Source organism: Agelaius tricolor, unplaced genomic scaffold (assembly GCF_023055355.1).
Source record: "Agelaius tricolor isolate 1412-34295 unplaced genomic scaffold, bAgeTri1.0.p SCAF_1, whole genome shotgun sequence".
NCBI classification, from domain to species: domain Eukaryota; kingdom Metazoa; phylum Chordata; class Aves; order Passeriformes; family Icteridae; genus Agelaius; species Agelaius tricolor.
Genome location: NW_027269261.1, coordinates 75,035,710 through 75,051,547, shown reverse-complemented (window position 1 = coordinate 75,051,547; position 15,838 = coordinate 75,035,710). Strand labels below are relative to the sequence as shown.

Sequence of the window (15,838 nt, the reverse complement as noted above, 5' to 3'; positions counted from 1 at the left end):
TTCAGAACATCACAGTATGAACAAAATTTATCCTCCTGATAGTGATGTACTGAGACTTTGATAATCTATGATTCCTCCTTTCTGTATGATGCCCTTGCTTATAAACACTATTGCCTGTGCCTCCCCTGCACATACATGATGCTCTTCAAAGTGGGCACACTTAACTCTTCTAGTCTATCAATGAAGAACCTGTAGAAGAATAAGCTCTGTGTATCATGGGATTGTACATATAAACCATTATGTATACATGTCTTTTAGTTTTTTCTACTGCCTTCCGTGTGAAACACCATGTGGAAACAAAGGAGTTTTTTGGGGTTTTTTTTAATGTTATGCACAAGTCTGAGCACTAGCTAGGATTTCTATGTGAAAGTCCAGTGGCAAGAGAAACTTGGAATCCATATATAACAAACTGAAATTCTTTCTATTGTAGTAAGAATTTTCAAAATGGCAGTACTCATTTTTTACAACTCTCTCCTTCCTAGAACTATATTTGCAGAGAATAAACAGGACAGATTTCACTTTTTTCCTCTTTTTGTTCGGTTGCATTATCAAGACAGACACTTCCAGTGTTCAGTTACCTGCCAGGGTAGCTGCTGCAGCTAATCCAGCTGCGGTGTACGGGTCAGTCCCTGGAGGAGCGGCGCTGATAATGTAAGGGTTTGGCACAAAAGCAGCTGGGGCCAAGCCTGCAGAGAACACGCCTGCTGCAGTAACAAACAGAGCTTCATTACAGCCAACATTCTTAGCAAGCATCATCATATTCACACCACCCAAATCACACAGCCTATCTGTTAAAATCAGAACTATTTGTACTTTGGAAGCTCTTAAGGCTAGGTATGTAAGTACAGAAATCAACACTTCTACGTCTTCTCATCAGTCCTTTCTTACTAATCCCAAAGCCTAACAGCTTTGTTTTGTTTTGTAAGACTCCAAGGAGCTTCATCTCATATGCGTCTATCCATCCTTACACAGAAGAGATTATTCAAAGTGGAATTTATCTTGCCCAACTTTAACTATCTGAAAGTTCAACTAATCTTGCAAGGAAATCTGTAGCAGACAAGTCATCTAGTGTGTGAAGTGAATCAGCCAGATGAAATAAACCACCTGCTAGAGACAAAAATCTTCACTAACAATTAGGAAAAAATTTAACCACATAGTTTAAGTTAGATACCTAGCTTTAAACAGCCAGATATGAGATGCTAATCTTACTTCCCAAGAATCCTAATTTGATATAGGAATTGCAATGGAATTCCAACTGCAGAACTGACAGTTGCAGAGACAACTGCAGAAACTCAGCAAACAAAGCATCGCTACCCAGAGTTTCCCCAGTCGGTCGGGTTCATGTACTTTATCCAACACTGAGTCAGCAACTGTTGCAGCAAGCAAGGCACATCAAACTATGTTCCTTCTTCCAAATATTTCTTGATAAACTTCTATTAATATGCACATGAGAAGAGGCTGCATTTTAAAGAGAAAAATTTCAGCTGCCTACTTAGTCAACACTTCATACAAAGTAGAGGCTTCTCCAAAGTTTAGAAGCCAAAGACACGACCTGTGGACTCACACAAACATCTCAATCTGCCATGCTTCCAGCTCTCAGCCTGTATTTGTGAAGAGCTGTCACTTTTCAATCCCAGATATAGGCTGCTGATCCTGGTCTAAACAGACCTCACAACCTACCTAAACAACAAGCTGGTGGGAAAACTTATTTACAGGAGAGCATGGACACAAGTCACTGGAGATACTTCCTACTTCTGCCTGCCCGTCTGATCCTGAGAATCCTTTTTTTTCTCACAGAGGAAAGAAGTTTGTGCACACACCTCAACAGCCCAGTGGAGAGGGTAGAAATCTTTAAACCTCAACTATCTCCCTTCCTTAAACAAGGAATTGCCTCCATGTGTGTTCCAACCTCCCTCCCCTAAACACCAACAGCTTCTCCACAGTGAAATATAAAATTGTTGTCACTGAAATGAAGGCTCCTTGTCGAGTTGCAGCACTTGAAGAACTTGGTGTATTTAACTAACTCACTGAACTAAAGGCACTGAAAAAATGCCTGCTAAAGAATTAGCTCATTAGGGTACCTGCAAGAAGAAAGAGCTGTTTAAATGGTGCCATTGACAAGGAAAAATTAAAACTTAATCAACACAACAGCATGATTTCAAAATTCTACTGTGCAATGGTTTTTAACTGGATTACTAGAAATATTAAGCTGCAATAGAATCTTAGAATTGCATACTGGTTTTTAGTATATAAAGCTCGTGTTTCTATTACTGCTTATAGAAGTAAGCATTTTTAACTTTTACTCTCACCAACATTCAACTGCTACAGAAGCAAATACAAGTTTTATTTCCTTGTATACAATTGTCCAAAGGGGGAAATTTACAACAGAAAACATCCACTAAGGACAGTACAGTCATAGGCAGTCATTCTGAGCAGTTTTCATGAGAACCATTGCAATGGGCCAAGTGATCAGTATCTATCTGAATGAGAAGACTGGGTAAATTGAAAGGAGTCTATCAAAACAACACACCCACTTTTGCCAGGGACACTTGCTGTATTGTGCAGAAACCTCACCTATGTGCGGCTGCTGAGCTGCAGCCAGTGCATATTGCTGCTGCTGGGCTGCTGTCAACTGCTGAACAGTCAGAGCATTAGTCCTCTGGAAAAGCTATAGGGAAGAAAAAAAAAAAAGAAAAAAAGATGCATTTCAGTTTTCCAAAGTCAGGGCTATAATATACTTGGATTTGCTTATGGAAAAAAAATATGTCAAACCAAGCTTCCGTAATAGCAAGTTACTAAACCAGAAAATTATGCAACAATATTCTTCTAGATTAATTATACAGTTATTTGCCCTTGACTTAGTCACAGACAAAAGAATATTCAGTGCACTGAATGTTGCAATGGCTGATTATCAAGAGGACAATCAACAACTTAGAGGATCAATTTTCCACAGTCCATTACTAACCTGCTGCTGAGAATTGTAGTCAAAAAGTCCTACAGTAGCTCCTGAAGAGTCCATTTGTACCTGATTGCCAGGATAGTCAAACTGTAGAGAATCCAGACCAACTTGTTCCATGGCATCTAGATTCTGATTTTCTGGATTTGAAAATTCTTCTACCAGAGGCTTGTGGGCTGTAGGATTGGGCAGTGGACCTAATCCTTCTGTGGTGCTGGGATTGGGGCCCAAGCGTTCAGCTACTTCTGTTGGGGAGGCTTGTCGACTTCCAGGGGTACGACTGTTCAGAAGGAATTTAAGACAGACTCTTCAGTCTTAAATAAAGCTGTCCATGGACAGAGTACAGTATTTCTACTTTCAAAGCAGCTCTAACTCAAGAGACTTTACAAAGGGAAGTGACAGACTAATTTTATCATTTTCAACCAGCATGCACTGATGGCTCAAGATAAAGGATGCATTTAACTCTCAAGCATAATTTTATTTGGTTTTTTGGTAAGTTTAAGACTGACTACAGAGCTCTTCAAATCATTTGTGAGAAAAATAAACTGATTTGTGAGGCTGTTTTGAGTCAAATGGAGTGAACTGTGGTCACCTGCGAATTTTGGGATGTCTCTTTATTGTATTTTTGTACTGACGTGAAAGGTACTGCAGAGAAATTTAAAAAAAAGAAATGGCTAAGGGCATTTCATGCCAAAGAACAGAAAGACACAGCAAAATTTCAACTGGAAAAGACAAACATACAATACAGTAACCATTTTTCACATCTGAAAAGCAAGCAATATATTTTTACCTTGAGTAAAATGAAACTAATAATCACTTCATTTAGCATGTGACTAAAACATTTCATTTCCTACACAACTCATTTAATAGACTATACTACAGTGATGACTGGTGGGGGAAAAAGGGTTCCTAATATAACCCTGAAAAGAATATACAACATCAAAGATACAGTATTATATATAAAAGCTGAATTGCTTTCTCATCTGATTGGCAGTCTACAGGGGACTTTTTGTACACCTATAAACATCTACAGGCAAACTGATGAGGTGAGATGTCAACAGAGTAACATCCTAAAGAGATTCCCAACACTATTTGGTTAGATGTAGGACTCTTTGAGTGGTATCCCACCTTCTGTGGGAGCCCAGGTTGTTTAGACTATCAATTTTTGCTGGCAAAAATCTAAGTTAACTTCTAGGAAAGAGTAGTGTGAGAAAATCTACGATCCACTAACATTGTGTTGGCAGAACTTTATGATTATATATTGTTTCTCAGGAATTGCAGAACTTCAAGTTTAGCTGGCTTTACTTGTGAAAACCGGGCTCAAATACCAAATGCCATCTTGCAGGAAGAACCTATGTTTATTCCAGCAGTACAGTGCCAGACCAGTCTGCTGTACTGCTAATTCTAGGTCAGAGACACAGCCTCAGTACTACCTGTTCTGCTTCCTCTTCGGGGCTCCAGAGCCAAAGTATCTGTTCCTCACTGAAGCCCATGACTAATGCAAAGAAATCTACTAGCACTTATGTAATGGCTGATAATACCACTTAAGTCTGTACAGCTAGAAATCAGCCTTTTAGGGAGTTTATTGCAGCAACATAGTATGATTTATTACTCTGGACAAAATATGTCACAGAAAGGAAGAGGTTTTTGACAAGAGGCTTTTTTAATGTAAAAAGCAACCTCATGAGGATTGCATATAACATGCTGGCTTACCATCTAAGTATCCTAGCAAGCAACCATGTCTTGCTGAAAACTTGAGTTTAAGCCATTTAATACTCCCTATTTTTCCCAAGTGAAATACAGCATAAACAAAGTGAAAAACAAAAGGAAAAAAGGCAGTTATTTCAGTACATACTTAGTTTAAAAATGCTACAAGTACAATAAAAATACAATGAGGAGGACAGGATGAAGTTTCTTTGTTAATACTTATGGTTAGCTAATACAGGTTGCTCCTTACATTGGTGCTGTTCTGTTGCTATAGTTAAAGTTGTGTCAATACTTCAATTATAAACCTCAGTTTGGAGGGTTCTATACCATCACTTTATATGGCCCATTTCATTTAGATGGCCTTATTTTTTTATTTTTCTGAGAGGTTTACTGGCTTTGGATGCTTTTTTGCATTTGTGTATTTTTCAATAACTTCTCTCTTTTAATAATACAGAAGGTACTTCACAAACACCTATTTCAAAATTGAAATAGATACTGGTAAAGAAAAGCAGGATAGAAGTTCTTCTGCATTTGCTATGGGTAACAATGAAGGTAACTTTGTTTATTGTGTATATTGCAGCACACAACTGAAAGGAGCCAACATGAGCTCTCTGGTACGCTTGGAATTGTATTATTTTCAATGATATGTCTTGAAAAATAGACCTCAAGAATCTCTCTTTAGCCTCAGGTAAATACATTTTTTTAAAGGGTAGGAAATACTTACATATGGGATTCAAACATGCATTTTATTATACTTGTTCAGTAATGAACTAATGAAACCACAACTATCTGGTCATGTTTATCACATTAATATAAATTTATGAGCAGCACTCTAGTTCTCTATCTTTTTAATTCTTCTGTATGACACTTACAAATGCATCACAGTCATTCAAGAAAGAAGAATCAGCCCTTAAAAAATACTCAATTTAAAATGCAATTTAGTGTTAGAAAAAAAAAACAGACTGGCTGTGCTGTCACATAAGAGTTCACTGTTCAAAAGCTTGAGCTTGGTCGAATCTATTTTTCCCTACAAAAACAACCAAACCGCAACACCGTTCCATGGGTGACATTTAATTATATGAATAGGAAAATACATTGCTCCACCTTAGTCAAAGATATGGCTTCTATAAAGACTTATGGGGAAATGATTAGTTGTGTTAGGCTGTGGTATCCACTAGCAATATCAGAAGGAAAGCTAAAATTCTGTAGGACTTACTCTCTACAACACTCAGATGCAAAAGAGCATTAAAAAGAAGCAGAGAGAGAAAGAAATTTAGTTTGATATTAAAAGGGTTGAAGTTTTCATCCCTCTTTAATGCACCACATCCAGAAGGTACCCATTTACTTTTAATAGTTACTATGTTAAGATGAATTTGTCTCATGAGAAGTGACACACACATTAATGACATCCTAAGAAACACGTGGCACGGTGGGAAAGGGAGGACTCGAGAGGGGAAGAATCAGTCTGCAGCTGGGTAATGTTTAAAGCTGACACACAAACCAGAACTGTAATAATGCCCTTAAGAGACATGCTTGTCTTCTTGAGAAACAGTTAAAAGCTTACTTAAAATCTTTGCAATCGGCATCCATTCCATTTGGCAAACCTCTGCCATTTATTTTAGTAACATCCTCATCATCTCCTTGTTTAAGATCTCTGTTTTTGTCCTCCTCAAATGGAGAAGCCTTGCCTTTCTGATCTCCTTTCTCAGGTCCATCTGTTTCAGCATCTCTAGTGCCCTGAGGAAAAAGAATCTGTTTGATTCTGAGTATTGAACAGAACACAATAGGAGCACCACAAGGTGACCTAATTCTACACTACAGTGCACGTAAACAACACAAACAGTTTGTTGTCAATGAAATTGCATTTGGTGGGTCACTTGATCATCAAGTTTCAACCACATGCAATTAATAACTGCCAAAATGTGCAAAGGAATGCCAAGATTTATAATGGAAGAGCTAACTCAACCTTAACTATAGCGGTGCTGTTAAAGCAGTAACACTTTGAATTAGAGAAAAGTTTATATTATACAATTAAAACATCCAGTTACAAAACAAACCCACATGAAAACACAGAAGATCTAGAATAAAGTTCATCACACATTATAAATTAAGCAATTTGCAGTCTTTTCCCTACCTTTAAATAAGGTTTTTAGGAAAGCACTTTAAGATAGCTATTTAGTTAAAATTCCCAAACCACTTCCCTCTTCTGCCCCCTCCAACCAAGGAAGACAGACAGATAGCAACTACTTCCTTCTAAAGAGTTAAAAATTAAAAACAGACAAAGAGAACTGAAAATATAACCATGTAACAAAGACCATAGCAGGTAACCAGGCAAGCTTAACACACTGTATTACTTACAAAAGCTCCTTTCCTAAACCGGGAATCCAATTTATCAGCTGGAGAGGAACTTAACACATATTCTACCATGCTCACTCCAAGGCCACCACTTTCTGATCGTGGAGACAATACAGCATTTACTTCACTGTTTCCATGAAAACCCTGTCCAGGCTTTCTCTGTACCATAATAGGCTGGGACATAGAATGGTCTGTTAAAAACAAACAAATAAATAAAACTATAGTATTTTTTAAAATACAGCTTGTAATGTTTTCGCATTTCATCACAACAGAAATATTAAGACAAAAAATTAAACATAAAATTCCAAATCAAACTTCCAAAAAGTGCTATTGAAATACAATCACCATGCAGTTTACATTTTCACAACTAAAATGAAAGGAAAATAAAATTTAAGATTCAGTTACAAAATTTGCTTTGAGTAACATTCAGTAATCATGACTGATTTTTCAGTACATATACAACAATCACTTACGAGGAGTTCCCCATGCAGTCTCTCTCCACTCGTCACCAAGGAATATCCCTTTTTGTCCATCTTTTGCTGAATCATCAGGTTCCCAAAACTTTTTGGCAGGTAAAAGCTGTTAAAAAAGAAGATGATGGTTTTACTTAAATATGCTTATAGATGGGCAAAAATAGCAGGAGGATATTAAGAGGATATGCAAGTAATTAGTTTAACATCATAGGATCACAGAATGGTTTGGGTTGGGAGGGATCTTAAAGACCATCTAATTCCATCTTACCTGCCATGGGCAGGATTGCCACTTACTGGAGCAGGTTATCAGGGCCTCATCTGACCTGGTCTCGAACACTTCCATGGACAGGGCAGCCACAGCTTCTCTGCGCAGCCTGTTCCAGGGCCTCACCACCCACACAGTAAAGAATTACTTCCTTACATCTAATCAAAAATCTCTCCTCTTTTAATTTAAAACCACTTTCCCTCATTCTACCACTCTCTGCCCTTGTAAAAATTTGCTCTGCCTCTTTTTTTGTAAAAAAGGAATTGCTAAAATAACTCCAACAGTATTGAAATTCTGAAGTTATGAGGAGGAAATATAGAATATAGAAGCAGCTGTGAAAAAAAGCAAATCAAATTAATCCCTGTGTTAAGTCAAGATAGTCTTCTCAGAAGCTTTAACTAACAGTGCCTTCCTGCCAAAGAAGTTTGGCTGTTAACTAATACTGTGATAATCAGAAAGAGCTGCAGTTCATTGTGAAGTTCTCTTCACTTGGAAATGCATCATGTTCCAAATTTTAGAAAGTGACTAATACATATGGTAGCAAGTCAGCTCCTTTAGACCATAGGGCTGTTAAAAATCTGTGACATTCATATGTGAAGTTCCACATACCAACACTGTTATTTAGATGTATGGTTTTTTTCATTCCTACTTGTAAAACAGAAGGTGTCATGTTAGATCAGGATCACTTCTTGTACTGTCTTCAACAGCAGAAAGACTTAGTGTGACATGACAGAAGCACCACACAAACAAGAATTCCTCAAATACTAGCATTCTTTTTGCTCTGATTTTACTAGTTTATTCCTGTACCTTTTCCCATCAGTTACAGTACAACTGCCAAACTCTGCATGTCATATTTTCCCTATATGTAACTAAAAAATGATATTCTTAGACAGAATAGGTACTTTACAAGGTACATCAACAGAAAGGAAAGTGAAAACAACTTGCAATATGTAGGGAAGAAGAAAGCTGCACATTCCATCAGATTCTGCATAATGTAATGCTGTATTTAGAATTTTAAATTTTGTTAAATTAGAAAAAAACCAAACGTAATCTGATGAAGCTGTCTGCAATAAATGAGTACGTTCTGGAAATTTGCTTCTTCTGTAACTTAAGTGACTAAAAAACTCTTCTGAACTTCACAGCTGGTTAGTATGAGCCTCGATAAAACTAGTAACAGGAGTCAGTATATAATATAGATATTTCTTAGTATGACACTGAAAGCACTTGTGAAAACAGCCTCAAGAGGAGGTGGATAAGACTGCCACTTGCAGGCCCCAGCACTAACAGTGCAACAAGAGGTGACAAGAGCTCCTCTGGACAAATTAAGGATTGCTGTTTTTCTGTGCTGCCCAGAGCTCTTACCAGAAATGAAGGTGTCTGACTGGTTAACCTCAAATCCCTGGGTTCCTTACAGAAATTCATTAACAGAGAAGGATTCAGGTGGGAGGATGATAAACAGCCAAAGCTCAACAAAATGACAGGAGAATGTTATGCTTGCAAGAATTGCTGTACTGTTGTGATCTGCCCTGACAGAGATGCCCACTTCCAAATGCATTGGAGAATCACCACCAAGTGTCAACCAAACATAATTTGTGAGCAGCAGGATATAACTTTACGTCAAATTTAAGGGCTGAAGTTAGCCATCTGAAGGCAGAGAAATAGATTAATGGAATCTTACAACTGTTTTTCAGCTAAAAGCAGAAGATTACAAAATCCAGATCTGCCTATGGAATATACACATACTTTTTAGCTTTCTATTTGTATCAGGCTTGCAATACTACTTAATTTTCATTTTGTAAGAGAGTGGTAGAACAGAAAGCAAGCATTTAATGTTATCTACAAAATCTTGCTTTTGGGAATCATATTTTATTTTAAATGCTGTCTAAGCCAATTTCAAATATGTGTCCAGCTGAGAGCTCTGAAATACCTAAGTGAAGGTGTCACCACCTCACACAACCCTGTCAGAATAAAACAGATCTAGTAATATCTCAAGTGCCATAAAATGAGAATTACCTGAAGTATGCTTACCCAGAAATTAGTAAATTCTACTATCAGACAGGTATGTTCAGACAACTCAGTGTTAAGAAATAAGCAAATTTAGAGCAGAACACACTGCAAAACTGGTTTTGATATAAAAACTCATTCATATGATTTGTATGAGAGGGAAAACTATCCCCTGGGAGAAAGAAGCAATAATACTCACTGCAAAAGTACAAGTTGTTTCGGGGGGGGGGGGGGGGAAATTTTGCTGCTGTTCTTGTTTGTGTGGGCTTTTTAAGGTTTGATTTGGGTTTTTTGAGGTTTGCCTTTTTTTTAAACTACTTACTCTCAAATTTCAAACAGACAAATTCAACTGCTTTCAGTTGTACTTTGGTAGACAAAGAATATAAAGTATCTTTAACACAAAACATAATGCATGATCCATACTGAGAGGCTAAATTTAAACTACTGAAAATTAAACAGATTTACTGAAATGATTTTCACAAACTTTCTACACAACAAAGTCCCTCAAATATTTAAATAAAAAATAAATGCAATTTTACAAAGTTAACAATACTGCAACTCCCTGAGAGCCACTGATTTAGATTTATTATTTATTTTGACAGATGGGTATGACATACACTATGCTCTTTTAAAATGAAGGTATTAGCTCTTGGATTGTCAAATAAACAACCCTATCAGTTGTCAATTCTTTTAATTGTGGAATTCAAATAAAATAAGTACTTTTCAGAAAAACGAAACAGACAGGAAAAACAATGTGTTTGATTAGTTCTACCGAAAAAGACGTCATCTAGAAGTCATCTCATATCAATACATATAGTTAAAAGCATTGTGCTTTACACTGATAGCATGTGTTTTCCTCAACATTTTCTGCATTTAGTGTAATAAAACACAAACTTTACAAAGATACATCCAATTATAAGTAAAAATAATGGAGAAGGTTGTACTATTTCTTACTACTACTACTCTCCCAAAAGTACACTAAATGTGTCCTTTGCAGTACCAGCACTGATCCCTGTTAGGTGTCTGCCAGACAAAGACAAACAAAGCCCTTTACTACACACAAATAACAACAAGCAGTTATGCTAACGCTGTCTCTCAACCAGCTCTCTGATATGAAACTGCACAGTCTCCATTACTGACTCTCGAATTAAGGATTTTAAAATTATTTAAAATTTATCTTTAAGATCAGAAGTTCTTCCTACAGAGCTCAAAGAACATCTCAGCTGAATTTCTCTGAAAGAAGTTTTGACACTGGAAATGAATACTTTGTTCCTAAAATGAACTCTGTGTGCTTCGACCCTGTAAGTTAAACCAACAGACATTATCAAAAGAAGATGTAGTTTTCTGTGCTGTTTGGCACTAAGTTTTGTGTGGCTGTGGTTGGTGGGTCACACTAAAGTCCTGCAGACCATTCTGGCTTGCCCTGATATAGCAAACAGATGCAGAGAGAGAATCAGCGCCATGTGCTCTTATTTCTTCAGAATACTAAAGTGACCTTACAGGTCACCATAGATTTTGGGAGCTGGAGCCAGAAGCATCATCTGTGAATAACCAATGTAACAATTTAACCAAGCTAAAATTGTGAAACACATTTAGAGAAAGATGTCTGCAACAGATTTAACAGCCAGGTATTGATACCCAGTTGTGAAGAAAAATATCAGTAAGGATTAGGAAAAAAATTCAGTTCAGAGAAAAATCCTGGCAGACAGAGAAAACAAGGAACATAATTTCCCAATAGCTAGAAATGGTTCACTTGACATGACCTCTCTTTCACACCTTTCAAAGCATATGGAGGATAGCATGTAGGAGCCTCCACCAATTCTAGCTTACTTTATAAGGACGTTTCCTTTAATATTCTAGAAGGCTATAATCAAAAGGAAGATTAAAACAGCCATGGAATGTATCCCAAAGCTACTTTACTGTTGTGCAATGCATCAAGAAAGTTACTGAGTAAGTCAACCTAGCTATGTTAACCTGTATTACCTCAAAATACCTGGAAGATACCATTGAAACAAAAGACAAAATAACCTGGTGAGTGCAGGTTCACAATTTAGTATCAATTTCTGATGCTGCAGTACTATACCAAAACTCTGACATTTGTGTGTGGCTTTTTTAAACATCTTTATAGATCCACTGAATGCCATGAGAACAAACCAATAGAATCCTAATCATGCAGAAATACATCCCTCCATCTGAGATAACCTAAAATAAAGATTGGTATGAACAGTCATATATACTGTAATTTAATTCCCAGGCATTTGTGCCATCCTTCACTTTCACTTTTTACAGCTTTCAATCTTTTTACAGTACTTTGTGGATGTCAAAAGACCAAATACCACCATGAATTTTACCCATCCACTCTATCACACTGGTGGTACTATCACAGATACTTCACTAACACTTTTACTTTTCAAAAGGAGTCTTAAGAACTGGGAGGGGAGCAGCGTGGCTACTCAGGTTTCTAAAGAAAACTCCATCTATTATTTTTTTCAAATGGGAGATGGTGCAAAGACAACCCTGGATGAAGCAAAAATTGCTGAAAAGCCAAGTGATTGCTTGAATGCTTCATTAAAATAAAAAAAATCACGTAGGAATGGCCATGTCTCAGCTCAGAAACACTTAGCAACTAGAGCACAGCACTTATTTTTTATCAGTAGTTATGGTTTCCATAAAGACTCCTACCATCATTTTAAGAAAGTTAGGCTGCAATATTGTCACTGGTTCAACCATTAATTGAATTAGGTAAATACCCAGCAAGACAAAAGGATCCACATTTGAAATCTTAGTTCAACATGAATTTCTTTACCAGATTCCTGTCAGGGCAAATAACTCTAATACTTGTCAATTACCTTCTAAACAGTTCAGGGAACTGCTTTTGAAGGAGCCAAGTCATCCTGCATGTTCTTAAATTCCTTCCCCCAACCTTAAAGTACACTGACTTAAAAGAACCCAAACAAATCAAATCAGTCAAAAGAAATAGTCCTCCTTCCCTCCAGCTAAATTACATAACAGCACTCTTCAGCCTAGTTAAAATCTTTTAAGGAGTAATTACCAGTGAAAAAATAGTAAATTACCACACATTTCTGCTGGGTATGCCAGTTCATTTTTCTGGAGCCAAACCTTTTTTCCAAATCCCAGTTTCCCTGGCTTCTCAGGAGTAGCAAGTTCCACTAGCTTAGATACAGTGAGACTGAAAACATGCCCTCTTTCACAGAATTGTACACTCTTACAAAAACTTACCCTTTCAGTTCCCTAGAACTATCACTCATCTAACAAGAACGACAGAGAACAGCAGAACCAGTCAATAACAATCCCAACATTCTTTTAACGTAATTAGTTTCCCTTCACCTAAGACAGAAACAATTAACTTGTTCTTAAGAGAAGCTCCTTTGCTTCATGTTGTATTATTTAGACTTCTTAAACTGTACCAATGTTTCCAAACCACCAACTGGATTTTCAGCCCTCAGTAATTACCTCTCCCATTCCCCGAGATTCTAGGGCAAGAGCTTGAAACTCATGATTCATCTCATCCACAGATCGAACCTGCAGAGGGAAAACCAAAAGAAAAATCCATTAGTCAAATATCTTTACAAAAGTTAGAGTTTTCAGTACTCCTGGAGATTTCGGAATATTGATAGCACACAAAAAATGTGATTCCCCATTCAGTCTGAACATGAGTCTGGATTTCATTACCAGATACAGTTAGTGACCAATTTAATGCACCCTGCTAATATAATAACATGCAAGAAATTCCAAGGGACTTAAACAATTTCATCTCCACATATCTGTACAGATATTGCTCACTATAGCACCTTTGCAATGAACGTCAAAGAAAGAGATGAAATTAAAGATTTGGCCATATAAAATCCTTTAGAAAGGAGAGGAACTGTTGCACACTGTTAGTGAGTACACCCGGCAGCAAACAAAGAAAAGCTCACCAGGCAGGTCACAAAACCTACTAGCAATGCGTGGCTTTAAAATCTAATAACTGAGTGCATTATCACAATTCCTCATGTCTTCTTCCAGGAAATCACATTTTCTTTCTCCACAGCTTGGTGTTTGGTTTTTTTTTTTAACTGTTGTAAATATAAAAGGATATTTACTAAAGTGAGAGTTGCTGCTGCAACAAACCACCTCCTTCCTTTTTCCATGGCACAGACACAGTGCACTGGGCTCATTCTTTCCTGAGAAAATGGTTTTCATAAGGAATTTTCAAAGCCAGGATAAGTTTAGAAAAACAAATAAAATAAGGAAATTCAGAGTTGTTTCTTTCCCTTCTCTTCTCCCCCAATAGTGACATCCAGCAGGCAAAGTTATTCAAGTTCAAAGTAAAATTAATTTCCCTCCCTACACCAGTCTCTTGAGGAGTTACTTTCACCAGTAAATCCATCTGTTTACACCAGCCAATAAACCAAACTGATGTTATTCCACACAGCTGATAAAACATAACTAACACTTTTCAATAGATGCTCAAATACTAGGCAAAGAAACAATCTGGTGCGTTCAACATTCCTGCACAAACAACTCTTTCTTAGGATTGGAAAAGTGGCCAATAGATACTCCATTCTCAAAAATTTACTCCCAAACTATTGTTATTGCCTCAATCATTCTAAGCCATTAACTTCTGAGACTGTCTCTGTGCTTTTAACAAAGAAATTTCACAGCTCAAATATTCCCTCAAGAAGAACAATATTTTAGTTAAGATGGAGTCTGAAATCACTTTCCAACAATTTCATTGAGATACTGAAGAGCAAATTTAGTTTCAGACTGAATTATGGGGTAGGCACATCAGCACACTGGCTTTATTCCAGTAATGCTGACATTTAATTAGGTTGATTTTAGTTTTTTAAAAACTAAAAGCCGACTTTAACGTAGCCTTAAAAAAGCTAAAATTTTTCTTCAAATTTTAAAAAACAGATTCATATTTTATGCAAAACTTTTATTCGCTCCAAGGGATAATCAAATATTTGTGCATGCACACAGAAAATATAACAGTAGAAGAGCAATTACTTAAAAAGAAAAATCAGAAACTCAAACCTTCTGAATTTGAATATTACAGTTTCTGAAAACATAATTTCTTCTGGATTGCTGAGAGAGCTGATTATCTTACCTAGCTAGGCCACTGTTCATGCTGAGGTCATGCACTTTGGTTTCAATTACAAACCAATATTAATTTAGGTACTTCTGTCTCAATATGTAGTTTTGATCTAATGATCTCTAAACAAATATGCAGGTAAAGCTTCCCAAATTCTATTTACCATAAACACTACCCAAATCACTGTTAGATAACAAACAACCAAGCTTGAAAGAGGCATCATTTTTTTGGTTGTGGTGGTTTTTGGGTGGATTGTTTGGGGTTTGTTGTTTGAATTTTTTTGTTGGTTTTAACTTTCAGTGGTGGTGGTTTTATTTGTTTGTGTTCTTCTGGTGTTACAAGACCTAATAATAAATGCTTATTTTTCACAATTCAGTGAAGTCAAAAACCACGACCACCCCTCCTTCCCTGTCTCTGAGAAAAGACAATCCAAGAATCGGGGTAAGAGCACAGCTAACTCCTTTTTTCCTCTAAGCTGTCCCAAGACCATTATAAGAAACTGAAGTTTTATGAAACTGTAAATACATTTTAGCACAACGAGCAATAATTTTGCTCACCGGCCTCTTTCTTAAAAAATTAAAATTTAAGTTAGCGTTATCTTTTGCTTATGAGTAGCAAGAAAATAAATACAGTCCTTTTTTCCACCAAAAACAACAGCCCACAAGAGCCTGTCCCATATCACAAATTTCTGTGTCACAGATCGTTTACAAACTGGAGAAAGCACAGGCAGCACCAGTATCTCCATGCCTTTCTTCAACACTAACCCAGCCCTATCATTACAACACCAGAAGAAAACATCCAGAATGACATCCAGCTGGATCTCCTGTGTATAAAGACATGCCCTTTCCCCAAGGGAGAAACTTTGGTTGGGATCACCTGTATTACCAAGGAGTTTTATTTTCTCTAACTCAATACAAGCATTAACTTAACTCATAGGTTCCAGAAATAAACATTTTAATACTTTTTAAAACACGAATTCACAA

The 15,838-nt window shown here is 36.9% G+C and overlaps 1 protein-coding gene across 10 annotated transcripts in view; it reads right to left on the bottom strand.

Moving 5' to 3' along the window:
* The window catches only part of PUM2 (pumilio RNA binding family member 2), a 67,682-nt gene that overhangs the window by 32,859 nt on the left and 18,985 nt on the right, over positions 1-15,838 (bottom strand). For 6 of the 10 annotated variants that reach the window (XM_071440136.1, XM_071440086.1, XM_071440101.1 and 3 more), the window contains exons 2-8: positions 13,235-13,303; positions 7,492-7,597; positions 7,022-7,209; positions 6,228-6,400; positions 2,966-3,236; positions 2,575-2,668; positions 579-704 (exon numbers count right to left, since the gene is read on the bottom strand). In XM_071440136.1, the coding sequence (XP_071296237.1) occupies positions 579-704; positions 2,575-2,668; positions 2,966-3,236; positions 6,228-6,400; positions 7,022-7,209; positions 7,492-7,597; positions 13,235-13,285 (1,009 nt within the window). In that variant the 5' untranslated portion in view covers positions 13,286-13,303. The remainder of the gene's footprint in view (positions 1-578; positions 705-2,574; positions 2,669-2,965; positions 3,237-6,227; positions 6,401-7,021; positions 7,210-7,491; positions 7,598-13,234; positions 13,304-15,838) is intronic. The other 4 variants (XM_071440093.1, XM_071440110.1, XM_071440120.1 and 1 more) reach the window with 2 other exon arrangements.